The 18,546-nt window shown below is 39.7% G+C and overlaps 2 protein-coding genes across 2 annotated transcripts in view; one reads left to right on the top strand and one right to left on the bottom strand.

The window, feature by feature from the left end:
* C1H1orf100 (chromosome 1 C1orf100 homolog) overlaps positions 1-8,071 on the top strand; it is a 32,515-nt gene extending 24,444 nt beyond the window's left edge. The window contains 2 exon segments of the mRNA XM_004284515.2: positions 7,955-8,036; positions 8,038-8,071. Coding sequence (XP_004284563.2) covers positions 7,955-8,036; positions 8,038-8,071 — 116 coding nt within the window.
* Positions 8,072-11,082: 3,011 nt separating this feature from the next.
* Positions 11,083-18,546, bottom strand: part of ADSS2 (adenylosuccinate synthase 2) — a 40,580-nt gene continuing 33,116 nt past the window's right edge. Inside the window, exons 11-13 of the mRNA XM_004284516.3 lie at positions 17,539-17,636; positions 13,691-13,840; positions 11,083-12,224 (exon numbers count right to left, since the gene is read on the bottom strand). Coding sequence (XP_004284564.1) covers positions 12,172-12,224; positions 13,691-13,840; positions 17,539-17,636 — 301 coding nt within the window. The 3' untranslated portion in view covers positions 11,083-12,171. The remainder of the gene's footprint in view (positions 12,225-13,690; positions 13,841-17,538; positions 17,637-18,546) is intronic.

The following is an 18,546-nucleotide window of genomic DNA, read 5'->3' on the forward strand; positions in this document are numbered from 1 at the left end:
GAGAAAATGAAAACCTCCTGCCAGAAAGTTTTTTATACCTTGTGGAATCCAAGAGAACAAACTAGATAAGCAGTTTTCAATTTCCCCGCCCATATTGAATAGCAAGAATTGGTGATTCATTGTCTGCTGAACCCAGGTGGCTTGTCGAATTTTCTCAATGTTGGTTTCTACCTGGGAAGAGGTGTTGACATATGTGCAAAACAAGAAGTATTGGCAATTGCACATACCCCTCTTTGTTCTGCCAATAGATGATCGAGGGCCAATAGATGATCGAGGGTCAAGTACCACCTTGGGCAGGGACTCTAGATCCCTCCCCAGATGGAGAGAATCATGTAGTCCTTTAATAATTTTCCACTGCTCAAAAAGGGATATGAGTAGTTTTTCACGTATGTGCCACCAGCCATCTGTTCTCTTAGTTCTCCCTTTGTCTCGTGCCCTGGTCTCCTTAGAAGTTGAGTATCTAGGTATAGCGTTAGAAGGGGTAAGGGATGGGATTAAAGCCATTTCTGTTCTGGGCATCAGGGCTGTTTCTATGCCTCCCAATCTGCCCTGTTGTTCCCTTGGGTAATTTGAGATTTTTCCTTTTGGTGCCCGCAGCAGTGAATGACTGCTACTAGTTTTGGTTTTGAGCCGCTTCTATGAGATGTAAAATCTTAGCTCCATATTTCACAGGGGAGTTTTTTGCATTTAAAGTCCTCTTCTTTCCAGATAGCTGCCTAGGCATGTAAAACAAGGAAGGCATATTTTGAGTCTGTATATATGTTTATAATTTTTCCTTCCCCTAAGGTTAAGGATCAAGTTAGTTCTATTACCTCAGCCCTCTGGGCTGAGGTGTTAGGTGGCAAAGGTTTTGCTTCTGTAACGCTATAAACACTCACAATAGCATACCCTGTCCTACTGACTCCCTCTTTAATGAAACTACTGCCATCAGTAAATCATGCTTTCTCAGGGTTTTCTATGGCCTGGATTGTTAAATCAGGCCTACAGGCATAAACCAGGTCCAGGGTCTTAAGGCAGGAATGTGTTAGTTCTGGGCTTTCTGCGGGCATCTGTGTAGCCGGGTTGAGGGTGCGGCAACTTTTGAGAGTTAGCTCTGGGGAGTCAAAGAGTAAAGCCTGGTACTTAGTAAGGTGGCCTCCAGTTAGCCAATGGTGGCCTTTAGTCTCCAGAATCCCTTGTACTTGATGAGGGGTCTGGACTTCCAGCGGCTGTCCAAAGGTAAGCTTGCTAGCTTCTTCCACTAATAAAGCAGTGGCAGCTACCCCCCAGAGGCAGCCAGGCCACCCTCGGGCGATGGAATCTAGTTGTTTGGAAACATAGCCTCTAGGCTGAGGGGCTTCTCCCAGCTTTTGTACAAGGAGCCCCCAGAGCTGTCCCCTGCTTTCCAGCTATGTACAAGGTAAATGGCTTTTTTGAATTAGGGAGACCCAGAGCAGGATCTCTGGTGAGGGCCTGTTTGATATTATTAAAAGCCTTTTCTTGTTTCCCCCGTCCAAAGTAATGGTTCTGTATCTGGGCCTTTAGTGGCTTCATATAGAGGCTTAGCCATTAGTCCAAATCCTGGGATCCAAATTCTGCAAAATCCTGCCATGCCTAAGGGAGTACAAAGATTTTCTTTTGTCTTTGTAGCACTTAGGCCTAATATAGCTTGTTTTCTATCTGGAGATAACTGTTTACTTCCAGGGTTTATAATATATCCCAGATATTTAACTTGTTGTTGTTTTGAACTTTGTGCCTTTTTCTGGGATATCCTGTAACCCCAGGCCCCAAGGAAATTAAGGACTTCTATGGTATTCTGATCTGAGGCCTCCATGGTGTGGCTGCATATTAATATATCATCCACATACTGTAGAATAGCCTCTTCTTTCAGGTGTATTTCCCTTAGTTCTTTTCCTAGGGCCTGGGTGAACAATTGTGGACTGTCCCAAAACCCCTGAGGCAATACTGTCCAGGTATATTGTTGCATTTGGCCCAAGTGAGGGTTGAAGGCAAACAGATCCTGTAATGAGGGATGAACTGGGATGCAAAAGCAGGCAGCCTTGAGGTCAAGCACAGTAAACCATTTGGCATCTCCAGGTTTCTGGACTATATATTGTAAGGACTGTCTACAAGGGGATGTATAGGGACCACTGTATCATTTACTGCTCTAAGGTCTTGTACCATTCAATATTCCCCATCTGGCTTAACAACTGGCAGAATAGGGGTTTTGCATGGAGGCTGACAGGGCAGTAAGAGGCCATGTTTTAAGAATTTATTGATGAGGGTCGCAAACCCCTTTTTGCTTCCAACTTTATGTGATAGTACTTTCTCTTGTTAGGATGAGCGACTTCTGGCTTAAGGCTAATTTTTATAGGTTGGGCATTTATAGCCTTCCCAGGGATTCCTTTGTCCCAAACTGCAGGGTTTAGTGTAGAATATGGCTGGGAATTAGAGCCCTGTTCCTCCAGCTGATTTGTCTTAGAGCCAAGAAAAGGGGCTGCTGGGGGTCTCCTAATTGTAATATGGCTCCAAGGGAGGCCAGAAGGTCTCTCCCCTGTAGTGGGGTAGGACACTCAAGCCCAACTGAAAAGCTGCGTGAGATCAAATGCTGTTCACATTGGCAAGTGAGAGGCCCAGTAAAGTAATGGGTGTGAGGCTTTCTGTCAACACCAGTCACTGTACAGCTTTTAGAGGAGAGAAGTCCAGTGTGAGAGATCAGGACAGAGTAAGTGGCTCCCGTGTCAATTAAAAAATTGATTTTCTTACCTGCCATGTTAAGGACCACCAAGGCTCCTCAAAGGAGATAGACATCTTGTGAAGGGGAGCTGCCAGAACCCCCGGGCCACCTCAGTCATCCAGCATGGCCGTATTGGGAGTGGGAGTCCCCTCTTCGCCTTTGGGATAGGAGAAAGTCTCACTTCCAATGACCTATTTGTTTACAGACTGCGCATGGACCAGGGGCCTTTTTTTTTTTTGGCACTCCTGGGCCCAGTGGTCCGTTGACTTACATTTGAAGTGTTCCCCCTTGCGGGATGGATGGTTAAACTTCCTTGGCCCCTTTAGGTTGCCTTGAGGTTACACGGCATGACAGACAGCAACAGCTATCAGTTTAGCGTGAGCCCTGGCCTGCCTGTTTTCACCTTGGGTTCTCTCTTCTTCCTCAGCTTGATCTCGATTATTAAGTACCCCAAAGGCCACCTCTAGGAGTTGGGGCCTAGGGGTTTGTGGGCCTAATTGTAGCTTCTGGAGTTTCCGCCTAATATCAGGAGCATACTAGCTGATAAAATGTTGTCCCAGCAGGGATTGACCCTTGGGAATGGACAGCTCAATATTAGTAAATTCTCTAAAAGCCTCCATAAGCCATCCCTGAAAGAGGGTTGGATTTTCTTTTTCTTCTTGGGTCACTCTTTTAACCTTTTCATAGTTAACTGGCTTTTTTTTTTTTTTTTTAATTTATTTATTTTTGGCTGTGTTGGGTCTTCGTTTCTGTGCGAGGGCTTTCTCCAGTTCTGGCGAGCGGGGGGCCACTCTTCATCACGGTGCGTGGGCCTCTCACTGTTGCTGCCTCTCCCGTTGCGGAGCACAGGCTCCAGACGCGCAAGCTCAGTAGTTGTGGCTCACGGGCTTAGTTGCTCCACGGCATGTGGGATCTTCCCAGACCATGGCTCGAACCCGTGTCCCCTGCATTGGCAGGCAGACTGCCAACCACTGCGCCACTTGGGAAGCCCTTAACTGGCTTTTTGATATACTTTCTCATCTCTTCTAATACCCATTGGATCATGTGATTTCTGGCTTCTGTTCCCTCACAGGAATTATCATTCTAATGGGGCTCCTGATTTGGGAATGCATCTCCTCCCATAACAAAAAGTTCGTGTTGGTCCCCGGCAAGCTGGTCAGTGCGCCCCTGGGCTGCTGCCCAAATTCTCTGTTTCTCCTCAGGGGTACAGCAAGTAGATAGGACTATCTGGACATCCTTCCAAGCTAAATCAAAGGCCAGAGTTAGGGCCTGAAACCCTTCAGCAAACTTTGACTAGGGTCTTCAGAAAATCAGCCAGTCTCTGTTTGCATTGGGCTCAGTCAGTTAAAGAGAAGGGCACATGTATTCTGGTTGTCCCTTCACCTTTTGCCACTTCCCTAAGAGAGCATATTTTTCCTGATCCTGGGTGCTAGGAAGCTCCACTGTGAGTTACCTCAGAGGGACTAGTCTCTCCTTTCTGGGGTAATGGAACGTATAAAGGGACATAGGGAGGTGGAGTTTGGGATTTGCCAGAGGGATCTGGAGAAGTAGGTGCCTCTGGGGAAGTAGGTGGCTCTGGAGAAGCAGTGGAGACTTGGTTTCCCCCCTGAGAACTGGGGAAGATTAGAAGGGGATCATCTAAAATGTTGGGAGTGTTTTCTGATTCCCCAGGCTTTTGATTACAGGAGCCACATAGAGCGGGGGTTTTGGTAAAGGACCATGAAGGCTTGAACATAGGGAACCTCAGTTCATTTTTCCATCTTGCAACAGTAAAGATCCAATTGCAAGATGATATTGTAATTTAGAGACCCATTTTCAGGCCATTTTTATCCATCCCCACAACTTATATTAAGGCCAGGCAGTGTTACAGTAAAGTGTAAGTTTTCCCCTTTTTAGCCCATCTAGTTTTTAAAATTTCCAATTTTTAAGAATACATTCCAGAGGTGTTTCTTCCAGCTTCGAAAAGGGTCCTTCCATGTTGAGTAACCTGCAACCAAGAAAGAGCACTCCTAGATATGAAGTCTGATGTCCTGGAGACATTTTACCAGGAGGCCTTTGTCAGAAAGGGGTTGGAGTGTCTTCCAAATTCCCTTCTTACCTAATGGGATTTTGAGCGTCCTCTACTTTCCCATCAACTCCTAACCAGACATCTCTGGTCGACCCTGTCCCTCATGCAAGGGCTCAGTGCCAGCACGTTGCCAGGGCTCTCCTTGAGGGGGATCTGTTATCTATAAAGCTTATGTCTTATAACAAGTTTCCCTAGGTTGGGGTGTATTCCTCAAGAATGAGCTTCTATAAAGCCTAGGATGTGGGCTGCTTGGAAGTGGCCAGCCCAATAGGTAGTCTGTAACAAGGTCTGGGCCGCCAAGGCCTGGAGTGAAGGGGGTCCTAGAGGTGCAAAAAGGAACTCCTGGAGGAATTGGAGTTGGGCGTAATGAAAAATGCCACAGGCGTCAGGACCTGAGGGCCTAGAGGTGGGAGTATTCCCATAGGGGATTTCTGGACATACAGTAAGGCGAGAGACTAGACAGCAGAAGAACCCAAAACCCTTTCCCCTACCTGTTTGGTGGTTACGATAAAACTGGGGAGAGCCTGATGATTCCATTTGACACGGGCAACAGCGAGTTTGGACAACGTTTCCCATGTAATTTAACATACCAGTTGAACCCAATTAGTTTAGGATCTCTCTTTGGGTTGCTCCAAGGGCCATTGGAAGCACCCCAAAGTTAGCTGGAGGTCAAAAGAACTTGATATTTGGGAAGTCTGTCAAAAATTTCAAAAAGTTTTAAAACAGCCAATCAGATAGAATCATAGGTCACCATGAAAAAATTATTCCTTGAGCTAAGGTGAAAGAAAAGATTGCAAAAGTAAATACAGATCACTTAAAGGCACAGAAACTCACACAATCTGTTATCAAAAGCAGCATTCCAGGAAAACTTTGCTCTCTTATGAGAGAGAGAAACCAAATCCAGTCTTGCATCCACCTACTCTTAATAAAATCCATTTACCTAACTGAATTTAATCCAACCTTAGAAAATCCTGAGCACATACAAAATTCTCTTCTCAGTGTTCCTTTTCCACAAACCTTCTGCAAATTTCTGTAGCCATATTTTGTCCCTTATTTTTTCCCATTCAGAAACAACCAGCTCTAGGACAAAATCATCCTTTTTTCCTTTCAACAAAATATATTTCCACTCCTCATACCTTCTTTTCTGAAAACACACATCCTATTTTCCTTAAGCCACCATGAACTGTCTTTTACATTAGCGTTCTATAGATTGGTAGAGAACATCTCAAGGTGGCACCAAACATCTTTAGTTTCTCTCTCACAAGAAGACAAAAGTAGGTAAAGTTAGACATGTTTAACAATTAATGTTCCAAAATTTTATCTTATCTGAAATGGCCTGGATATTCAATGAATTCTTAACATTTAACTTAATTTTGTTTCAAGTTACCAAAATTTGGAGAGACTATTTTAGATGGACATTACCAAAACATAATTATTCCTATAGAGTTTAACAAAAAGCTCTTATCTCAGTTACATTTACTTAAAAGTTTAATCATATCAGGTTATTTTCCCTGTTGACAAATTTCATAACAGAAACAATATGCGTTTATTGACTTTCAATAGCCCTAGGTACAATGAAAGTATTGTGCTTAATGTTGATGTCTCTAAAGACAGGTCTGTATTAATTAAGACCACAAGCTTAAGCTAGCTCTAATACCAAATATTAATTCAATATTAAATATTTCCCAGATCACATGAACCTGAAATGTATTCTAGTGAGCTTCTTTTATATTTCTGAGAATGCATATAAGCACTCAATTTCTTTTAAGCAAATTAAATACAGCTCATTTACAAGTTAATTTTTACATAAAGACAGACAGAACCAGAGATCTCACAGTTTTTCTGCTTGAATTTAAAATGCCTCTTTTTTTTTTTTTTTTCCTCAGTCTGGAGAACTACAGATGGATCAGGTAGTTCCTGAGAGCCCAGGCAGAATAGTTACATTGCAAAGGCAGAAGAGAGATGCAAGCTCCTCTCCGTTTTTTTTTGTTTGTTTGTTTGTTTGTTTGTTGCGGTACGCGGGCCTCTCACTGTTGTGGCCTCTCCCGTTGCGGAGCACAGGCTCCGGACGCGCAGGCTCAGCGGCCATGGCTCACGTGCCCAGCCGCTCTGCGGCATGTGGGATCTTCCCGGACCGGGACACGAACCCGCGTCCCCTGCATTGGCAGACAGACTCTCAACCACTGCACCACCAGGGAAGCCCAAGGTGTAAGGTTTTTTTATCTTATCCATTGACCAGTCTTTGTGATCAGATTTTAAGGGCAGAGCTTATGTCTAGATTAGCAATGATTTGCATTTCATGTGCAGTTCTTATCTCTTTTGGGAATAGTTGAAGAACAGATTATGTATAGATTATGATAGATCATGGTTATTGCCTAAGAAATTCTTCCTCAGTAAAATTCTTTCTCAGCACATAGGGTTCATTTATTTATTTCGAAAATATTAAGCATTGACTATGTGCAAGACACAGTAGAAGAGATGAAGACTTTGTCCTCAGAGAATTAATAGCCTGGAAGGCTTAGATGGCCCCTCAGATGAAAACTGCCTTTGTTTTATGCACCCTGGTGCCAAATAATTCAAAAACCCCATTCTTCCAAAATAAAATATATTCTTTCAGCAGCAGTGTGACCCTTAGACTCTCTGACCTTCAGTTTTCTCATGTGCAAAAAGGATAAAAATAGTATCTACCTAATAGAATTGAGATACCCGTATAATTTAGCATTGTGCCTGTACATAACATTAAGAAACCTCCAAAAAGCAGAACTGTTGGTGACTGTAGACAAGGGGTTATAAGACATGAGGGAACTCCATTGGGTATGAATTTAGGGACGTAACAACTGCAGTTTGATACAAAGATGATACAAAGTGGCCTGTTTATAATGTAGGGCTTAAAGGGTTGGGGGGGTTGTCTAGAATTAGAATGTAAGCATGCAAATTTATATGATTTATTTCGTTTTATTTACACTTTGGAATAATCCAATAATATGCTTCTTAATCAGAGATTGAACCACAGAAATAACCTTCTAAATCCTTTTTTTCCACATCTTTTAAATATATTCCTTTGTCTTAAATCCTGTAAATTATTTTGTTATTGCACACAATTGTTGAAAGGACAGTGTGTTAAAATCAAGTAGTCTTAAAATAAATCATTAATTTGTTTTACATTCCAGATGGGGACCAGAAATTAGCCACAGTTTCATCGAATCCTAGACCACTTAATTCACTGCCAGGGCATTACTGTTGTGAAGAGAGGTGGCTTTGAAAGAAAGGCTTTTAAACTAAAGTAACCACAGCATTTGAACAAAATAACATTTGGCATTCTTAAGTGGCTCTTTTAGACTGAAATAATGGTAACAGAACTACTTTTAAGTGTATATCCAGATGGCTACAATCCTAAAATATTTACATGTTGCAAATTCTTTTCACATTAAGTTGGTCAGCCTAGGGCAGGGAATCAAGATCAGCCTTAAGAAGACTTGTCACCTGTTCTTAATGCCCCACTACCAGACTTGTTGCTGCTGTTGGCAAACCATCTCACATTTAGTCCAGTGGTTTTATGTGGGACCAGGTAAGAATATAATTGCCTCCGCCCAATAACTGCATCACTGTTGGAAAAAAAAAGCAGCAGCAGCATCTGAGGATGTAGCTAAGGAGGAAGATTACTGGCATCACAGACCTGGAAGGTGATTTGGATGCAGAACCCCAGATATGACACAGGGCTGTAGTGAGATGTGGGGCTGGTAAAAAGAAAGATTAGTTGAAAGTCTAGATACAGGAGTTAACATCCCTATCCTGACAAGAATGCCTGACAACTCGGCATCAACTCCCTGGGCAAAATGCTAGAGGTTCTTCTCTAAGAAATGAAATGATCCCAAAGGAAAGAATCCTACATTCTGTTCCCTAGGGACCCCCCAGCATAGTAGTTGGTTCTTTACTCAACACCCCAAAGTGAAGTCTACCAGTTAATGAACTCACCCCAAGAACATAGAGTTACATACATACATACATATATATATATATATATATATATACACACACACACACATGTATATATACATATATCTCCACTGTCTTAGTCTTAGTTGTGAACAGCCAACCAAGGATCACCAGAGAGTTGAAAAAATACTACAACATGAAAGACAAAGATCAAAATAAACAAAACAAACAGAAGAAATTATCCCAGAGGAAAAGGGAATTCAGGGAACAGAAAAGAACCTAAAACAAGCTAAAAAAAATTGCTTTATCATTTGACAACGAGATGGGTCAAAATAATTAAATTCATAAACATGAAAAAGCAATCTTTCCAAATCTCTTGGAAATTAAGAATGATTGCTAAAAATTAAAAATTTGACAGGATTTAGAAAAAATTCTGAAATATTCTATAGAGAATCGAAAAGCAAATAAAATGACTTAAAAAAAAAGACATAGAGTAACAAATCAGGTCCATCATCTAACTAGTAAGCATTCTAGAGACAGAACAACAACAACAAAAAATTAAGAGTAGAGGGAATTATCAAAGACACATTTTCACAGAGCTTAAGACCAGAAGCCTCCCAAATGAAAGCTTTGCTTATCTTTCTATTAGTTGTCATGTCCTTATTTGAGGCAGCTCTTTGTGTTTTAGGGATATGTGTTGAAATATTTTTTCCCAAGTTTTACTTTTGTTTTTTCAGTTTTTTGGTTTATTTAAATTTCGTTCATAGTATTTTTAAAACTTTTAATTTGGTCAGATCTGTTTCAAACAAAAACAAGTTTCTTGTTTTTCTTTAGAAGGCTCTAAGATTATATATTTTCCTATATTACTTTTATTACTTAAAACTTTTATAATTTAGATTTTTATTCTATAACAAATTTCTATTTTATGTTGAGATTGTTTTGCTCTCACTCTTTTTAATGTATTCTTTTCCCAGTGAAACGAAATGCCTATATTAAGTCCCCATATACGTTGCATCTATTTCTGGAATGCCTAGTCCACCTCCCTTACGTATCTGTTCTTTCCCATGACAATATCACATACTCTGATTATAGTAGCTTCATACTGTTTTAATATCCGGTGAGTAAAAACCTCCTCTCTCAACACATTCCTTTCTCAAAAATATCTTAGGAATGCTTGCACATTCGTTTTTTCACCTAAGCTTCAGTATAATTTTGTCCAGTTACAAAGAACAACATGGCAATTCTGACTGGAATGGCATTAAATTCATATACTCATTTGTGAAGGACTGACATCTTCATTCAACTATATTAATCAATTAACATATAAAACATATATACTAAATAGGTCCTCTCCCCACTGAAATATCTTGTTCTGTCATTCATCTCCCTTCTACGAAGTTTCACGATTCAGGGTTTTGTTTTCAGTGGTTGTTCCGTGCTCTCCTTATGCCTCCTGAAGCATATGTACACATTTTGGCCTAGAGTCCTCTTCTTTCATACAAAACATGGTTTGGTTGTTTGGCCTCACCGTCCTCCCAGTTTTTCTTGCCAACCTCATTAGCCTCAGCAGCCTCACCAGCCCCTCACTTATTTTGTTCAGTTGCTCAAACTTTCCAAATTATTTCCAGCCTCTGGGTCTTTGCATATGGACTACTTTGTACTTCGGCCACTTATCCTTTTGGACTGTTTCAATGCTATTTCTACTGAAGGCCTTCTCTGACCTTTTCCAAATTTAGGTTAGGTTCTCCTTCACAGCACTCTGGTTCTTTTCCATCCTGGCATATGTGTGTTCAGCATGCTGTCCTAACTACAATAAACTTTAGAAAGACTGTGTACTTGTCACCCACATACCTAATACCTGGCATATATACTTGCTCAACAAAGATTATTTTAATACAGTTGTCTATGATTTCAAAGACTGAACTGTATCTGAAGAACAGATCCTCTCAACCAGTTTAATCAGCAAACAGCTCACTTTTAAAGAGAAACAGGAGAATCACTCAAAATGGTCAAAAATATGTAAATGTGTATCAACATCAATAGGAAGGTTACACTGTTTTGGTACAAAAACAAGACCACTCCTGACTTGAAGAGAGGGTTCTTTACGTTTGCTTCTGGACCATTACTAAAAATGTGTGTCAATAATGCAATGCTTATAGCCAAGATAATGGACTTTAAAAACTAATTATTAATAAAAATATATCTAGTGAAGATAAAAGACATTTAGATCCTTTCAAAGATTCTGTTTTTGATCTCTCCTCACCTTACCCCCACAGACTATAAAGATAAAACTCTTTCTTACATATACTAGTCGTATTACTATTACTTCTCTCATCAGAACAAAAATACAATACACAAAACATACTAGAAATAGTTGGTTCTTTTTAATCAGCTATTGATGGTATAATAAAATAAATTTAAGTGGCACCTAATTTAAACATTTAAAATAGTTCATTGAAGGATAATCTACAACACAATATGTTAAGCCAGATAGTCAAAATAACACCTCTTTTTTTTTTTTTCAAGAAGAAATAAAGGCATGATCAACATTATGACCAACAATTTGGGTTCATTTGGACACTTACAGATGACTCTGTAGGCATATTGGCAGGCACGATGCTGAAATACAATCCACTTGACTTATAAATAATGGTAAGATAAAAAAAGAAAGCTATACATTTCAGAATTCTCTGAAATTAAAGAAGAATATCCACCAAATATCACAACAGATCTTTTAATGACTAATTTTTTTTTAACATTACAACTGCTGTTTTAGGGAACACTTTTTCTCTTTGAACATTTAACTAAATGTTCAATGCGTTAAATAATTTACAGAGAGAAATAAGTTTTGTGTTCTGTACAAATTAAAGGACCCATGAATATAACCCCCTCCCACCACCAAAGCTCAAATTTGCAATGGTCTCAGCAGAAAATAAACAGTTCACAATTTAAACAGAATTGATAGCATTACAAACGTTTACAGGACTCCTCTCTTATTTTTTTTGAACAACGAAGATTACAATGACAGAACTGAATGATCAGAATGTAAAAATATTTGTGCAAAACTGCATTAATTGTTCTTACCATTCAATAGAGGTAAAACCTATGAACACACAATAACAATAATGAAGAAAAACTACACTGAAAGTAATTCTGTTAGATTTCAAACAACATTGATCATAGTATTACTAAACATTGAAAGAAAATGTGGCAACATGAGCAGCAGAAGCAACAAATGATTCGGCAATTATGCCAGCTGAGGAAGCTGACGCTAGAAAATGCCGAAGTGCATCTCCACACCAGCCATCCATCTTACAAGACTGGAAACAACTGTAGGGCTTAAAACTCACTTCAGTGTCTTTATTCTTGAAATTTGTAGATCATAAATGAAATATTTAACAAAGTCCTTTCCCCCCCTCTCAAGGAGTGTTTCTTGCATCACTGGAAATCCTTAAAAGAGTTGAATCATAGACTCTCTGGATTTACCTACACCAATCCATTTAACTGGGAGAGGAAAAAAAAAATGGTATAAGAATAGTATTAATTCATTTACAATGTTCAATCTTTGAGATTAAAAGATCCCACACTTTTCTCAACGTCACCATTTATTTTTCCCCACTGTGTCTTTTGCTATCTTTTTTTCTCTATTAGCAGATTATGCCAATTTCTAAACAGAATGTGCAGTCAACATTCAGCACAGGGTAGTCTGCCTTACCATTTCCTGTTTTCATTGCACAATATTTACAACTATTCAATTTCTAATGATTAGTATAGTAAAATACTGGCCCAAACCAGCAGAGACCTAAAGAACCTAAAGGTTCTTTAATCAGAGACCTAACTTGATTAAAGAACCTTTCATCAAGTTCCTAATTAACTAGAAAAGATAAGCATCTTTGAAAAATGGATGATACTAAGAGGCCACTGAAGTACCACTCTAACTTTCATATCTCACAAAAAGTAGAAATATCTGGAAAAGAATACTGTTTTCACTTGCACAGCCTGAGAACTTGGCTACTGTACCAGTCTAGGGGAATCTCTAATTGTCTGCACCACATGGGTAAACCTTTATGGCATTTTACAGATGTCATTGTTAAATTCATTGTTGTTTATATTTCAAAAGATGTTGACTAAGTGCAGTGAGCAAACATGCTTACAAGATTTGATCTCAAGCTGGGAAACACAGCTAGTAATAAGGAAAAACAAGATTCATGTTTGGAGATGAACCACAAATATAACGAACAATACAAAATCAGATTAAGTGCATAACAGATTTTTATACAGAGGATACTTCCCACTCACTTCACTTTTTTTTTTTTTTTTTTCTTTTTTTTTTTTTCTTTTTTTTTTTTCACTTCACTTTTTGTCTCTGAAATCTCTAACAGTGCAAAAAAAAAGGAAAAAGGAAAAAAGCAATGTTTTAAAAGAAAGATTTCACATAATGAGTCATAGCCATAACTTGGTTATGCCTAACTCCTTGGCCAGCTTACATTTGTTTTTTAATAAAGAGTTTTATTCTTTATTCTTATATTTTTTAAAATTGGATTTCCTATTTTATGTACCTATTATTTCCTAATATCTGGTCAAGAAAATCCCCCAACTCTCAAGGGTGGCTTAACCCGAAATGAAAAATACCAAAAACCATTTCTGGTGGTGGTAAAGACAAAAAGGATTTGTTATTAAGAGGGAGAAAGGAATAAGAATCAGTGTCAGAGGGTAAAAAACAGACTGACAGAGAATTAAAAGCAGGGTCAAAAGGGCGAGAGGTAATCTCTTATCTTCAGGCACATGAAGGATTAGAGAAAGATGATTATATTTACTCTAGGGAATAAAATTATTTTATATTTTCCTGGGCATTTGTGCAAATCGTGAGCACTCTATAAAGTAATAATCTGTTTTTTATCCTATTTCAAAAGTAGACAGTTAAGTCAAAAGTAGAAAAAGATAGTTCTTCATAAAATATTTATATTTACCTGGAATTTGAAGCTCATCTTCAATAAATCGAACATAATTTTGTGCATTAATAGGTAGTTCTTTAAAAGCCCTTGCATTTGATATGTCTGTGTTCCATCCTGGGAGAGTCTTATATTGAACTTCAACTTTATTTAAGACTTCTTGGTTTGCTGAAAGTTAAAGGAATAAGTATATTTGTCCATGGTGTACACTGCCTATTGTCAAACAACTTTTTGATATATCATAGGTTCACAATCTCTTATACTTAGAGCCAGATACGTTTTGGAATTTAGAATTTTTCAGAATTTAGAGAGGTAAAACAGTGCACCATCTAGTATTTTCTAATCAAACATATTTCTGCAGCAACAGGATTATTCACTCTAAGTGGGTAGATTATTAGTTCTAATAACATCAGTTCAAGTCAGGTTTTGCCATCAAATAGTTTTGGTGCCAAATTCACAACTTTCAATTTTTAGAGCGTTTTAGATTTCCACACTATGGATTAGGGATTGTGGATCTGTATAATGGCAGCAATCTCACAGAAAAGGTTTGCATATCTGCCCTCACCTGGGAAATCTATTGTTTTTGTGAATGTATACACAGGCTTTGCTGGAAATTTTCTTCATTATCTCACCTAACCAGTTTCTCTGTATTCCCTAATAGAAACCGACAGGGTGCTAAAACAAGAACAGTTGCTTTGACGAGAGACAGTGTGGTGGATGCTATGGTACACTGTCCAGATTTCCCTCTTTAGGATTCAGACACTCATTCCCCAGCTATGGGAGTACTGCCTGCTGAGAACTCACAGTTCAGAATTTCCCCAGCTGTCTCCCTGGAGCAGCCCATATCCAATGACTTGTCAGTGTGGGGATACAAAGGACCTGACTACTTACCTTAATTAGGGACCACTCTGAAAAACTATTCTAGCCCCAGAGCTCCCCTATGGGATCAGCTAAGGGCTTTTCATGGAAATTCTCTGCAGTTCAACTTCTCCCTCTGCCTAATCCCGCTTCTTCTCTCACTCCCTTACAGATTGCTCAGAGCACCTGCAAACAAACTACCTACATGTACATCTCTATATCAGAGAGTCTGTTTCTCAGGGAACCGAAAGTAAGACAGTTGGTGCCAGGAGTGGTATAAGGAAGAAGGCTCTAAAATGGGACCTTGAAGCTGGATCATTGGCTATGGCTGGCAAGGAGGATCGCTAGTGGCAGAAGAGTATGGATAATCTCGGGCATGTTATAGTAGGGCAACTGTTAAAACTTTCATGGGAGGTGAGCTGGGATGCCACGGTAGGAAGTAAAGCACTCGCAATACCTGAAGCGCTGAGAAATGAGCACAATGGAACAACGGAATTGAAGGGCTCTAGATGAATGCCATTCACGAACTGGAGAAAGACAATGAAAGATTACTGAAAACACCTAGAGAGAATCTCATCTCCTATAGCAGAGAGCAGGAAAAGCTGAGGATCAGGCTTAGGACTTAGTCATACAGACAGCAGAGCTCCAGAGAAGGCTGAATTCTCAAATCCAGCAAATCTGCTATGACAAGGCCAGATCCTGTTTGAGAAAAAAGTGGGACCCTGAGACTTTGGATGAGACATCCGGTTGAACCCCTAGATTCGCCGATGGCCTGCAGAATGGTCTACTACTTTCTGTTGAAGACGAAGGCTTCCCTTTGCGTGAGGATGAGGCAGAAGCCTCTGCCTTGCAAGGCAGCTTGTGGCCCTGTCAGGGCCTACCTCTATCTCCCCTCCTGACCAGCAAACAATATCTAGGGTAAAGGTACAACGTAAGTTGGCCAAGGATACACGGGGCCTGCTAAAGGAGGAGACGGACTACATTCTGAAGGATCTGCAGGGCTGAGCCAAGATTTACCAGTAGGAGCCAAAGAAGTATGTATGGAACTGGATCCTCAAGGTACTGGATCAAGGGGTCCTGCGAGTGGTGGGATAAAAAATTCAGTAAGAGAGTATATTGATATGGAAGTTCTCTCCTATGATCCACGATACAAACTGATGAAAACATACTGCTAGGAATGTTCTTGGACGCTTAGAGAAAGTGATGAACCACACTAAGTCAGAACTGTTTGTGATAGATGATAGAAGAAGGAATCAAAAGACTCAGAGGGGCTTCTCCTTCCAGCCATGATGGAGTACATGATTCTAGACTAACTTTTCCAGCATAAATAACCGTAAAACTGGACAAAATATACGACAACTCTTTCCAGGCAGTGGTCAATAAGCAGCACAAACTGTGGTTTCCGAGAGAAAGAAAACTCGTAAGCAATTCCCGAAACTACTCAACTCTCTGCCTAGGGACAATTTCCTGATCAATGAAAGTCAGGACCCTGGAGTCAGTAGAGAATGGTGGTCCCACTGACCTGAGAAGGCAGATATCAGATTTCAGGGAAGCTGAAGTAGCTAGAATCCTCAAGGTTAAGCGTCAGACAGGAGGGAGCTATACAGACAGAGAGGGTACCTCCCCCAGAAGTCTGTGTGAAAGTCCTGTGGCTAAAGTTCAACCATACATGCAAAGAATGGGACCGTGGGAGGCTTACCAGATAGCAGTTGTCACACAGTTGAGTGGGACAAAGATTCTAGAGGTCAAGCAGTGCTGGTAAAAGGGAAGGAACAGGGTACACTGGAGCTCCAGCACTGCCAGATTGGAGAGATCTCTTTATACCTTGTTAACTCTCCTGGCATCCAGCTGAGACAACAGAAAGGCTGTTCATTAAAAGTAAAAACCATACTTTAGATTGAAATCTACTACAGACTCCCCCCTCAACACCCCAACAAAGCCTAAAACCAAGCTCTGCCAAGATCCACAGAGGAGACAATGTGGAGACTGTATCACACTAGTTTAGAGATTTGGGAAACACCTTGGGCTCTCCACATAACTATACTAACAAAGCATAAAACCAAACTATACAAGGTTCAGGATGATGAGCCAGTAATTTAGCTGTCCCCTGAAACAAGAACCAATACTCTTCAGAGTAAGACAACAGAATCCAAGTGTCTACAACATATTACCCACAATGTCCAATATTCAACCCAAAGTCATTAGACACAGAAACAGTGATCCACAATCAAGGAAAAGAATAGTCAAGAGAAACCAAACTGGAGATGGTCCAGATGTTAGCTAACAAATAATGACTTTAAACATGTTTCTAAGAACTTGCAGCTCTCCTCAATTCCCAAGGACTGGTCACAAAACCTACCAGCTTACCAAGTTCCATTAAGCTAGTCAATATTCCTTCATTTGACATATTTCTAGTCTTATAGGATGACTAAACAATTTAACAGTTTCTATTTCTGGAAGCTGGAAACATTTATGGAACTTCCTGAGTAAATGAAGAAATCATACAACTAAAGATACACCTGAAAAAACACATTGCCTCAAGCAGGAAATCTCCCTACATCCGTCCACTTTAGACACAGAATAGAAGTTAGAAAAAAATCATTCCTGTGGCTTGAAGGACATAGTGGGTTAATGTATTAAGAGCCTGCTTACCCTGACAAGCAGGGCTCTTTTCTCCTGTCTCACATTTCTCAAGGAAGGGAGGAATGCCTACAGAGAGGTTAGTTTCAAAATAGGGACGATAAGATTCCGGAGCAGCATAACTGGGCTCAGGGGTACCATGTTTCTTCTTTCCTATTTTAAGTTTGAGCACATGCTTGCTGCGACCCAGCACCCAAATGCATAGCAGCTATGAGACAAATACTAGTAAGTGAATGTACTTGCACTATTCACAAAGGGCATATCAAGTCTGTAGCTATATATCATAAATTATACAGAAGAGCTTTATGAACTGCTCTAATACATACACCTAATAATACTCTTTATACACAGCCTAAAAAGAAGAGTACCTGGGAAATGAGGTATAATTTCACCATCTAACTTGTATGCAACTCCAACTTTGATTTCCGTAAACATGTCCAAAATATCCAATTTGGTAAGTGCCAACCTAATTTTGGAAGAAAAGGTGACGTTAAAATAGCAAATTCTTAAAGGCCCTAACAACCAACTTGATAAGGGAGTAAAGGAAAATTCATACAAAGTTAACAGTTCCAAAGCAATTCTGAAAACTGGTTAGGATTATATTTTAAAGCACGCCACACATAAAACACTACAGGGCAATATACTGATGTAATTTTTCCTCATAATAAAAACAATGACTTAACTGATCTACTAGTGGGTTACTTTTCTAATAATTATAGTAGATTTTCACTCTTTGATAGATCCACATCCTCTTGCTTAGTTTCTCAGGATCAACCAACACATATCCACAGAGGGCTGCCTGGAGTAAAGGATGCATCTTATGGCTGTGGGACACAGCAAAACTGACTCTTCCACATGGATGACAAGATACATGTACATTTACACATATGCTATCAATCCTCATTTCTTCACTCTCCTTACCATCAATTCCACCCTTCTGGTCAGAAATTGTCAAAGGAGAGTGAGGAAACCACATCAAGGACCTCTTCATGATACATCAAAATCTCCCAACAAACTGACTGAAAAACAGAGTTTTACAGGAAAATCTATAGAAATTAGATAAAACACTAGGTTTGAGATTCTTGCCCACAGATTATTTTTTTATCCTTTATTCTGTTATTTGCTAGAAATTAAGTGTAATTAATACAAACATGAATACATTTTTACACTTACTTATGTGTACGTGTTAATAACAACATACGGAGCATTTTTAGTGTGCCATGCAGCATGCTATATGCTCTCATCTAGTTTTCAAAATACCCTTTTGAAGTAGATAGTACTATTATCTAGATTTTAAAGGTGATGAAAAAGGCACAGAAAGATCAACTTGCCCAAAGTCACACAGCATAACGCATGGATCTGAGAGTTGAATCCAG

This window comes from Orcinus orca, chromosome 1, assembly GCF_937001465.1.
Source record: "Orcinus orca chromosome 1, mOrcOrc1.1, whole genome shotgun sequence".
NCBI classification, from domain to species: domain Eukaryota; kingdom Metazoa; phylum Chordata; class Mammalia; order Artiodactyla; family Delphinidae; genus Orcinus; species Orcinus orca.